This window comes from Salvia hispanica, chromosome 4 (assembly GCF_029641045.1).
Source record: "Salvia hispanica isolate PSC_SH4W2 chromosome 4, Shi_PSC_v1, whole genome shotgun sequence".
Taxonomy (NCBI): Eukaryota; Viridiplantae; Streptophyta; class Magnoliopsida; order Lamiales; family Lamiaceae; genus Salvia; species Salvia hispanica.
The window spans coordinates 47,466,779-47,479,276 of NC_142695.1; the positions used below are offsets into that span (position 1 = coordinate 47,466,779).

General features: G+C 34.1%; 1 protein-coding gene and 1 pseudogene across 1 annotated transcript; both read right to left on the reverse strand.

Moving 5' to 3' along the window:
• Window positions 1-8,203: 8,203 nt before the first annotated feature.
• LOC125195260 (dirigent protein 1-like) lies at window positions 8,204-8,851 on the reverse strand (annotated as a pseudogene).
• Window positions 8,852-11,334: 2,483 nt separating this feature from the next.
• Window positions 11,335-12,053, reverse strand: LOC125196977 (dirigent protein 23-like). Its single transcript, XM_048095656.2, has one exon. The coding sequence runs from the start codon at window positions 12,025-12,027 to the stop codon at window positions 11,491-11,493; it is 537 nt and encodes a 178-aa protein (XP_047951613.1). The 5' UTR covers window positions 12,028-12,053; the 3' UTR covers window positions 11,335-11,490.
• Between the last annotated feature and the right edge of the window lie 445 nt (window positions 12,054-12,498).

A 12,498-nucleotide genomic window follows, 5' to 3' on the forward strand; every position in this document is an offset into this window, starting at 1 on the left:
TGCAATAATTTTAAAAAATTAACTTTTCAAATTAAATATCTGCATATTTAGGAAAATATTAAATTTCTATTCAATGTTTGCATAATTATTTTTAAATGAAATCGAAAATCACGTGTGAATTTATCATAAATCTTCCCTGCCATCTCCTTTTTATTGTCATAAAATGATATACTAATATACTACTAGTACACTAATAACAAAACCAGTCCAAATAAACTGGCCCAATTCCATTTAAAATTATGGATTTACAACTTTGAAGACAAGAAAATTTGTTATCGACACCTTCTATTTGTATATGAAGCTTGCAAAAGTCATATTTTTGAGCAATGTGTATTTTGTCACACGAGAGTTGATTCTGTCGGTACTTAAAAAAACATTCTGTTAGTGACATTTGTGGATTTGGAATGTTTTAGAACAAGTGATGTATTTTAATCAAATTCTAATATATTAATTACTTATTTTACACTTTTCAATCAAATTTTAATTAATTTTTTGTTTTTCATATCTAGGCATCCGTACGTTAATAATGTACATAATAAGTATACAATAAACTAATAGAGAGAGTATAACAAAATGGTGCCTATTATTCTAGACCCTTTTAATTTAGGAAAAAGAAGTTAAGAAACTTCGTTATGTAGTTTTTTGCAGTAGATAGTTAAGTTAGCAATATTCTAACTATGGCATAAACAATAATATTTGGCAAACGGCTATCAAGAGCCCACCTAGACCTAACACACCGCCCAAATGCCTTAATTGATTGGTGGTCCATATATAAATTGTAATTGCAGCCAAAGTCAATGCTCTTCCATAACTGACTGCTTATTCATCAATTAATATACAAACTTTGAATTTGTTTATACTGTTACTACAATTTTGTAATGTTGAAATAATATTACCTTTTTTGTGATAATTTTATTGCAACTTCGCATTAAAATCTTCAAAATTAGATCTTAATTCTGGCATTATTTGGCAATTAACCCTGGACTAAAATATGTACTACTAGTATATAAGATTAATTTGTTATGAAAAAGTTATTAGTTTATGATGAATAGAGCATGCCTTTCAGAACTAATATTAGAGCATCCGCAGCGGTTGGAGGAATTGCGTTCGTCCGTCCATACCGCTGAGCAGGCGGCGTCCGTCCGCCGCTGCAGCTCGTCCGTCCGTGCCAGTGGCATGGCGCTGCTCTTAGCTAAGAGCACGTCCGTGCCGCTGAGCAGCCCTACGTGGCGGCATAGTCGTTGGCAAATTCGATTTTTTATTTTATTATTTTTTAAAATTCGAATTTTATTCAAAAAATTGTTTTTAAATAAAAAAAATATTTTCCACTTCCCAAAAAATTATATCCGTTTTCTACCCACTTTTAATTTATTTTTCAAATTTTTTTTCCCAAAATTCACATTTTCATCTATAAATATTCCCACTTCAACAAAAAAAAATTCCCATAACACTTTAATTATGTGAATTTTTAATTTGTAGGATTTTAATTATGTATTTTTTTTTATTTTCTAGGATTTTAATTATATATTTTTATTTTTTAGGATTTTAATTATGTAATTTTTATTTTTAGGATTTTAATTATGTAATTTTTATTTTTTAATGTATTTTTTATATTGTATAAATGTTTTTAGTAATTGAAGTATTTAAATTGAATAATAAAATGGTGGGACCCTTGAACTTGTCCTTAGCTAAGAGCACGGATGTGGGTGTTGTGCTCTTAGCTAAGGACAAGGAGTAAAAGTGGGTATGGGCCCACCTCCGTGCTCTTCAGTTAAGGTGGTGATTACATTTTTTTTATAATATTGGGGAAAACAAACTCGAAGTTCAATATGTTTAACCAAAATTTAACAATACTAGTAGTAATATTTATCTCTTTTAAATGACATTTCTTCTTCGTGTGGAGACTTAGGGATGTCAGTGCAGTCCGAAACTCGTGGACTGGCCTATAGCCCACTAAATTTATAGGGTTAGGGCTGTAAATTTTTAGTCCGATAAAATCAAAACCTGATTAGCCCGCAACCCGTTAGGGCCAGACTCGAAAACCCGATGGGCTGGCCGAAACCCGATAAAATTTCTATTATTCTATTTTTTTTACTCCTAATTCGACACTTCATTGATTAATTTTATCATATAGATAACTAAAAAATTAACTATCAGTTTCATATTAAATATACAAATTATATATTGAATTTCCATTAATATAATAATTGATAATTAAATTATAAACTTCAAAAAAAATATTTAAATTTCTAAAACATGCATTAGAATTTCACGAAATATCTCAAATATCAATATTTGATCATGTTTATGATTGAGTTTAAACATATATCTCAAATTTATCATAATTAAGTATTTTATATTTTATGAATATGACTAATTTCCATAATTATTTATTGGATTGATCGCATGTTAATTTTATCGGTAGCAACCCAATTAACTCACTGGGCTAGCCCGAAACCCGGCCTTTTATATCCTAGAAGAAATCACAACCCAATTAGCCCGCACCCGATTGACTCGCAATCCGAATAGGGTTGGCCTGAAACCCAACGGGCCAACCCAATTGACATTCATATTCCAAACTCGCAAATGTATGTACATGCCTAGAAGAATAAAATGCTGAGATTGAAACACCATATTTGTAAAGTAAGATGATACGTCGTTGGAGCATTGCAACAAATTGCACCACTTTCAACTGCCATGTCCATCACAAGCTTGCCTCAATGCCTTTTCAAATACTACCAATTTAACATTTATGAGCATTGAAGTAATAAAAATCAATTCGAACTCTCCAATTTAACATTCTTATGAATAATAAGGTGGTCCACACTCCACTATCCATTTTATTTCCATATTTGGTTCTAATTAATGATTGAAAATGTCGTTCACTTAAATACGTACTACATATAGTAAAATTTACATGCTTTCCGACTGATTTCTTCATTGAATAGAAGTTCACGTTATCCACTAGCTAGTCCAAAGATTTTATTGAATTTATGAATGAACCATTTAAGAGTAGCTTTTTATCTATTCCACCCAAGCAGAACCAAGAGAAACAAGTTTAAGAAATAGCCATCACTGTGTCTCTTCTTACAAACAATACAGTTGTTGTGATTGGCAGCATTGTGTTCGCTTATATGCTATCATCTTTGCACAACTACTGTTCGTCGGAATCATTCCCTGGTATGCTTGTGTCGGAGGTAAGGCGGCCCTCTTCAGCCGCCTCAAGAGACCCTGGTGATGTCATTTTAGGCGTAGATGCTCAAGAATTTGGTTTAAAAATGGGAAGTGGAAATGAGAATGTGGAGATGAATATCACTCCGGACTGGGAGGATTGGAGTTGAGTTGCGAAGATTAAACCGAGGGATCTGTTTTGAGTTTTGAGGTGTATGAATCATTTGCATAATCAGTATTCCAGTAATATGTGTTGGAAACGTCTCAACTGATAAATTTTCGTTACAAGAAACATAAGAATGTTTGAAGGCAACTAATGTAAATATTTTAGGATAATAATCGTCATCGTTCCCAACTCCAATGCTATTTCAAAATTCTCCAGCGCTACCAATTCTACACAATTGCACCACCTTGTCCTGAACCACCGGCACCAAATCCACTGCCATAGCCAAATCCTCCACCTCTTGCTCCAAACCCTCCAATCCCTCCAACTGATCCCGAATCACCCCAAACACCTCTTGCCCCAATCCCTCCTTCACCTGTACTGCCACCAGCACCACCTCCTACTCCAATCCCTCCACCTGAACCGAAACCACCCCCAACACCAGAGCCAAAGCCACCTCCACCACCTCCTCCATGACCACCACTTGTACTGCCACCAGCACCACCTCCTGCTCCAGTCCCTCCACCCGAGCCGGAACCACCCCCAATAGTACTGCCTCCACCACCTCCTCCTCCATGACCTTCGCCTGTACTGCCACCTCCTGCTCCAAACCCTCCACCTGACCCAAAACCACCTCCAATACTACCAGCTCCACCACCTTTTCCACCTCCCCCGCCTCCTCCTAAACCTCCACTTCCACTCCCACTGAACCCACCTCCACCTCCATATCCTCCACCTGACCCAAAACCACCTCCAATACTACCTCCACCACCTTTTCCACCTCCTCCGCCTCCTCCACTATCACTTGCACTCGCACCGAGCCCACCTCCACCTGAGCCAAAACCACTCCCAATCCCTCCTCCTCCACCACCACCTCCTCCGCCTCCACCTCCACCTCCACCTCCAAATCCAACACCACTCCCTGAACCAGCACCTATTCCTCCTCCAGCTCCACCACCCCCTCCAGCACCAGCACCAAAGCCTTCCCCTCCTCTTACACCGCCATTGTGTCCTTTTCCATGATGGCCACGACGACCCTTCACCTCAACTTTCTCATCAGAAACAATCTCAACACTCATATTCAACACCAAAATAACAACAAGGGGCACCACACACCCCCATTTTTGAGAAAACCCCATTTATGCTCAATTTCAATGTTTAATCTGCATCCTGCCTATATATATATATAGGAAGAAGTAATCTACATCAACCCCCATTCCATTAATGCACACTATAAGCATGACGCATTTCAGCATAAGAGCATTTAATATTTAAAAGTCAATTTAGATACTAGGCTTTGACTCTGCTAAATTCCATTACATTTCAGTTCTCTTGCTCTGTCTTATTTAACGTTATAAGAGCACTCCCAATGGGTCGGCGTTAAATCCGGCGAAAAATCGCCGATTATCGCCGGGCATTAGGGAGAATTCGGCGATAATTCGGCGTTAATTCTCCCGAATTAACGCCAACTCCCGAAAATTCGCCGGATTATCGCCGACCACTGTGGGCGATAATCCGGCGATAAAAATAGTTTTTTTTTTTTTTAATTTCCCTCCCTATAAATTTAAAATTTAATAATTAATTTAAAATAATTTCCCCTCTATTTTTTTTTAATTTTCGTCGTTGTAATTTTTTACTCGTGTTTAATACAACGAACTTTATTACTATTATTTGTCTTGTCTTATAAATTAGCTAGCTTTATTATATACAAAAATAAAACAATTAAATTAGTAATGATGTAAAAATGAAATGTTGAGTTAGGGAGAAATAAGGGAGAAACCATTGGAGCAGTTGGCTAAAAGTTGGCTAAAAAGTTGGCTAAAAACTGGGGATAAATTTTGGTGCTGATGTGGCAGAAGTTAGGGAGAAATAAGAGAGTTTTTAGCCGGACCATTGGGAGTGCTCTAAGTGATGAACCTAAAACTGGGGTCAACTAATATTAACAAAATTTGCTACCTTAAATATTTTCTATAGACTGGAAAGATCCTTTAAATCTTTAATTTCTTAAAAAGTTAAAAGCTGCGTGGTTGGAATAGTGAAGGAGAGAACTAAAACATTTAATGCTTAGGAATCAATATATATTACTTGTGCTGTCAATTTATTTTATGAGTAAAGGCAAAACTAGTTCTGAACATGTGACCATTTTATGATTTTGATCCTAAACTTTATTTTTTGAATTTTTTGGTCCTGCACATTTCAAATCGGATCACAATTAGTCCTCCGTCAATAGTTCTGTTAATTTTACAACGGTCAACGAGTTTAACTTAATTTTGACCAAATTAGACCTTTAATTCTCATTTTTAAGTCACTAATTAAAATCCTAATTATTTTTATCTTTAGAAATCATCGGCGCCATGGTGTCGATGGAGTGCCTCAACGTCTTCCCCGTCTACGCCTACGGCGTCGCCGCCCTCCTCCTCCTCCTCCCCCCCCTCTTCTTCTCCCGCCGCCGGTGCGTCGATCTCTCTCCCCTCGATTGTTCTTAATTTCAATTGATTGATTTTGTGTGTTGTTTGTGGTGCTAGAAGCTGTATTAAATGAAAATGCAGGAGCAGACATGGCTTGTGATGAGGGGATCGAAGGTCCTGGGGAATTTCAGAACCGTTCTCTTCGCCGCCGCTGCCGTCGATTTCAATCTCAAAATCCTCACCATCTCTTTGAAGAAATTCAGCTTCAATTTCTCATAAAAACTCGAATTCGATATTTCTACTGCGTTTTTTAACAGATTTAGCGCGTCTGTTTTTTGTGAATCTTCCAATTTGCTATTCAGAATCCATAGAATCGATTAGAAAAGGTTGGGTTTCTCCTCCACGATCTGCTTGTTTTCCGCCGTCGGAGACCACACCAGCCGCAGGATCCCCAACGCAAGATCGACGCCGGCGAGATTTCCGTCGTCGAATCGTCTCATCACTTAAGATATCATCGATTTCGCGGCGCCGACCTCCGCCAAGCACTGCTGATTCTCATCGTCGATGTCGCTGGCTTGGTATTAATTACCAAATAAAGGGTAGTTATTTTGCACATATTTTGCAAGCCTACGTGTGGAGTGAGTGGGAGTCTACATGGAGAGAGTGGGAGGTTCTATTCAACAACTCTACAATGTATGCTGCACGTTCTGGGTTAAATCAACATATAAATCTTACTCCTGAGATGGCAAATGAGATCAAGGTCAGATACAATTTGCCTTGCCCTAATATAAATCCATCTTCAACTACACCTTGCTAATTCTCTTGAAATGGCAGCAAGCGGAAACCCAGATCAAGAGACGGATGGGGATTGGATGCCATATTTCAGAGAGGCGGCTTAAGTTTGTGGGGTAAGAATTAGTAACACAAGTTCTTAATAAGATTTCAGTTAAAAATATTATAATTAGGAATATTAAAATATTTCGAATTGATTACAAATTAAATCGCGACAATTTCATTTCATTGAAGGCATAACAAACTAATCCATATATTGGCTTTTCACATCTATACATCTATTCCTATAATTTGCACAAACAAAATTTATTCGCCTCATATATATTGAAATAGTGTTATATAATATAGTATATTGATTTTTTTTATTATTATTATACTCATACATAATCCTTATTTATTTTTTAATTACTTTCATAAAAATCTATTCAAATTTTAAATATTTGCATGCCAATAATCTCTTCATTCTATTATGTTAGTATTGGTTTTAAAATTTAATTCTTATGATTTTTGTTTTCATTTGGATTTGATTGGTTCCAATGAGAAAAAGAAATGATTCTTGATTAAAAAAGTTCTTGTTTCAGAATTGAATGCCACTGAGATCACAAAAAGAAGTAAAATGATTTTTCCAGATCCCACACAACCACCAAATCAGTTCGTATCACCGCTGTACTCTGGCAGCGACTATGCCACATACTGGCCGTCGTTCTGGGCCGGCTCCGACCAGCACCAAATGCAGCAGCATCCCAACAGTGGTGGAGACAAATCAATTGTCGTCAGCGTGGCTGTGTTTTCTATTATATTATGTAATTTGTTTCAAATTGATTATGTTTCAATGTTTCAATGCATTATTGTATATATTTTTAATTCTCATATTAACTAAAGTTTCGTTACTTATTTTTTTCATTGTTAGTACACTTTATATTTTTTATTTACAATTTTAATATAATAATATCAATTTTAATTTTATTATACTCATTTATGATCAGAAATTAATATTTTAAAATATCATATGTGATACTAGTTTTTTATAAAAAAAAAAAAAAGAGAAACTTATAAGTAGAAGAACTTAACTGCTCAGTCTCTATCTCATGATAGTCTCCCATTATCTGTCCAACCTTTTCATTTTAGACAATCCTCATTAAATATTTTATTTAATTTATATTTTTTAGATCTTACTACATTTTAATAACTCATTTCTTTCTTACTTTATTAATAAATTAATATATAAATCCAAGACCCACATTCTACTAAATTTTTGAACTAACTTTTTATATTTAAAAAAAAATGAATGACAAGTCAAAGTGAGACACATAAGTAATTTTAATGATTAAAATATGGTTAGATGGAAGAATATATGAATTGCGAATCTGATCTGTTCAGGCACTAGACTCGGTCATCTCATATGCATTCATTTACAACATGTATTGTTTCCCGAACTATATAAAAATTCAGTAAAATAGTACTCCTATATATTAAATAAACAATACTAATTGGCTTAAGATATGTTACTGCAGTCACATGTATAACAAATGATAATTGATGAATAAAATTCAAGTACAACAAAATTAATTGAATTTGAGCTATTTTTAATTTTATTTTAATAGACAAGAAAATTTAATACGAACCATTAGAAAGAAAATTTTCCTTGGTGGTTAAATACTAGTAGTATCTAATAGTGTAGCACGGTAGCATTGAATTGGATGATGGCATAATCACTCGCGTAGTCGTAAGAAAATGCCTCAAAAGTTGAACAGAGAGCTAATCGGAAATTACCAGTGCCACGCACCATTGCCACTTCTCTTACCCGCTCAAACTGGAAACTGGTCCCTTGTATTTCTAACGTGCTACCGTTATATTCTTCATTGATAAAAATAATCGATATTAAAACGTGGGTGTTGGACCCATCTAGAGCTGAAGTCACGTATATACCTTGGGCCCTAGCAATATGGGTAGAGCTTTCCTCAAACCCCTCGGTTATTGGATCATCCGTGCAGAATATAGCTCCAAATTTTGTGAAACTAAGTAGCCCGTTTGATGGGCCCGTTATCTATCACAGTTGCGTTGGGCCCACCCGAATAATCTTGGAAGTAGACCGTCATTTGGGTTTCTTTCATAGGCCCTAATTTTGCCTTTGAAAACAGTCAAAAAAGGCAAGAAAAAGAAATATAGAGATTTTGATTGTCATAACTTTAGAAATTTTGAACTCTGTAGAAAAAGCGAAAGTATGTTTGATTTTTGTTCGTGTTTTTTCAATTTGATTGCATAATTGGAATGTATTTATAGTACCGATAGATAAAAATGAGCCAAAAACTTGCATAACAATTATACTAGTGCGGAAAGTCGCGAATCTAATAATTTGTTCATACCCTTTTTTGTACTTAATTTATCTACTGCATTGTCTCAATACGTATTAATCTATCTGTAATTGGGATTGCAAACAAAATACAGAACCTTTATAATTTCTCTTTTTTTTTGGGTGAATGAATTTAAATTTAAAAAATCACGGAGGAGTCGAACCTGATAGTTGAGGCTAAAAATTTGACATCAAACATTAATCTCTCTGCCGCTTGAGCAACTCACACATACAATAAATATAAATTTAAAGGCCCGCTTCCTTAAGAATCAAACCTGTATCGCTTCAAGTATAGATGCTTACATTTTTGGCTTGTGAAATATTTTAATTATGAGCCAAAAAATAATTTTGATGTTTATAATTAATATATAGTCTCTCTTAATGTAATAAAAGAATAATGTGATATGGCCTTAGAGAAAATCTCGGCCAAGATCACATTACAATAATCTCTAAGATATCTTCTTAATATCATTTGATTTAGCATAATAATTTATTTTACCCTTCAATGTTTATGCAATCTAGCTTTATTTCTATTGAATCTACCTAGCTAATATTCTATAAATTGGAAGTCTATATAGTTTTTTATTATGTAAGGACTCGTTTGATAGAGTAGTAATGCCAAGATAAGAATTTGTATCAGTGTATTTCCATTTGTTTGTAAACAAACGTACTTCTATTTCATGGCCCGCATTAGAGCAATAGGCCTGTCTAGACCCGACGAAAATTCACTATTTCACTCATTTATGTATCTCACCAAATTGGTGAGATATATCACTATTCTACCTAGTATATAGTAGTAGTGGTACAAAATTATTCTCATTTTATAACGTGAAAAGCTGCCCTAGAAATCCAACTAGGGTTAGTTCATCTTTTTTCATCCAAATAATAGGTGATCTCAAAGCCTAATTAATATTAGGTGCTTTCATTCAAAATTAATGCTGATTTAATTAATAGTTTAATACTATAAAATAATCTACTAGCAATAGGAAATAAGCTGGAACCACAAAGGTTAATCTAGAAAGGATTTTAATTCTCATAGAGAAGATTTGCATTATACTAGTAGCTAGGGTATTAAAAAATTTCATAAAGAAGCTCGTTAATATATTTGTGGGTTTGACTGAAAATGTGGGATTATCAATTTTATAGGAGTATCTAACTTACTTTATTTTTAACAACATGGCTCTATATCTATATGTAGTGAAATCAAAGGCTGGGTGATTGGTTGAGCTCTAGCCGCCGAAATAATTTTGGTACACTAATTAAAGTGTCATTTTAGTCTCTAGGGTTGGCCGAGAAATAGAAGAAAAGATAATGTGATTTTGATGGATGCAATAAATTTTAATTTTGAGAATACAAATTAGAGATTATGTTTTATATAATAATGAGTATCGTGTATTTATTCATGAAATAATTACTTGCGGAGGAGAGCACAACACATGGTTGAAATGGTGATGCATACTTCAATTGCAATTCTTTTGTATTGATGTAAATTGTTCAAATGACGAAGACACGCAGTGATGCTGTTTATTTGCTCTCCTCCCTAGCAAAGGATCGTGTTTATTCAGTTCTCCTCGGTCAACCGAAACGATTTTAACCAGTTTCGTAAAGAACCAAAGTAGTATACTACTTATCAGTATGATTCCGGTTACAAGATATTGTTCCCACCGGTTCTATACCCAAGAACTGTATTAAATTTTAATTTTATATTTTACTATAATTTTCTTTCGAATAAAAGTATAATATATTATATTGTTAATATTGGACAATGAAAAATGAATATTGTTGTGTGTTGATTTCAAATTTTAGGTATTGAATTACTAGATTTTAAGGTGTTTCAATTGGCATTAAATTATTTTAGGCATTAAATTGTTTAAAATTTTATTCGAATCAATCCAAATTAATTTTGGATTAGGAATATGTTGTTTCGGTTACAAGATTTTTTTCTCGCTGTTTTTGGGTTCTACTCAAGAACCGTATTAAATTTAAATTTTATATTTTATAATTTTCTTTCAAATAAAAATATACTTATATATTATAATTTTAATATTAGATAATGAATAATGAATTTTGTTGTGGGTTGATTTCAATATTTAGGCACCAAATTGCTATAATTTTTGGTGTTGGATTATTAATTTTTTTTGGGAATTGAACTATTAAAATTTTTATCTGAATCAATCCAAATTAATTTTGTATTAAGAATATGTTGTTTCAAGTTTCAACGGATTAATATAAATTCTTTTTACAAATTGAATGAGTAAGTCAATTTTTGAACTAAATCTTATTTAATTTAATTATTGAAATTTGAACTATAATAAAATTGAGGCAAAATTCGGTTTTTCGATTCCTACACTAACTATTTGTGCAAAAACCGAAAACTTATTCGGTCCAATTCAGATTTTTGGATTGCCAGAAATCCAAAACCAGTAATTATATTCTTTTGACACAAATTAAAAAAAAAGAAAGAATAGGAGCAGTATAGTATTTCATTTATTGAATGAGACAAGTTTTACAAATTATATAGAAGTACACAATTATTTATCAAAGTCAACAAGAAGTACAATGTAGAGTATTATTCATGAACCAACATTTTATAGAAAAGAGTTTTAATAATGCAGAATAGTCATATTAGATATGGTGAGAAAATACCGACGATCCATATCAATGTAAGGAGTCTCAAAAGTAGCATAGCCGCGGGCTAGACGGAATTTTCCGGTGCCGCCGACAATAGCAGTCTCCGTGACCGGCTCAAAATGTTGGTAAGAACCTTGTACTTCCAACGTGCTACCTTTATGGGTTCCATTGACAAACACAATTGACACTAGCATGTGCGCGTGGGACCCGTCTAGGGCCGATACGACATAGATACCTCGTGCCCTTGCAATCAGGGGTGAGTCTTCCTCAATTCCTTCGGTTATTCGATCGTCTGTGCAGAACATGGCTCCAAACTTGGTCCCGTCTTGGACCTCCCCGGTCGTGGCTTCTGGTATGTCGATCACAGTGGTATTTGGGCCGGCAGTATATGCGTGGTAGTAGACCGTCATTTCAGTCTTCTTAAGATCCCCATCTATTTCTGCCTCACAATACGTCAAAATTGCAAGAAATGTAATAAGTAGAGATAGTTTGATTTTGTTGGATGCCATGATAAGTTTGTAATTGAGTTTATTATTGTATATGGACTTCCAAGGCTTATATATAGCGTCGAAGGTTTGAAATCTAAAATTGATCTGCCAAACTTTAGAAATAACTTAATACTTCCAACCTATAAGCTATGTTATGCGATTTAAAAAGGATTTATGAAGTCTAAAATTGATCTGCCAAACTTTTTGACACTTTTTTTTTATGAATTTGATGTGAGACTAGACAATCGATCTTACACTAAAAAATTTTTGTTGCTTTTAATATAAATTTATTGGGTTTTGATATTTATGCATGTTTGGTAGATATGATGAGGGCATGATAAATAATTATCATGATCAAACTAATGTTTGACAGCTTAGTTAAACTACATTGTGGCCCATGTTTATTTATAGGCCCGGCCCGCATGAATTCCCCCATTCTTCCAGATAAATAATCTACCAAATTTACTCAGATACTGTATTTATATATATCAT

Bases quoted from the DNA above. Each gene is read 5' to 3' on its own strand.
- LOC125196977 (XM_048095656.2), bottom strand. From the start codon at position 12,027: ATGGCATCCAACAAAATCAAACTATCTCTACTTATTACATTTCTTGCA.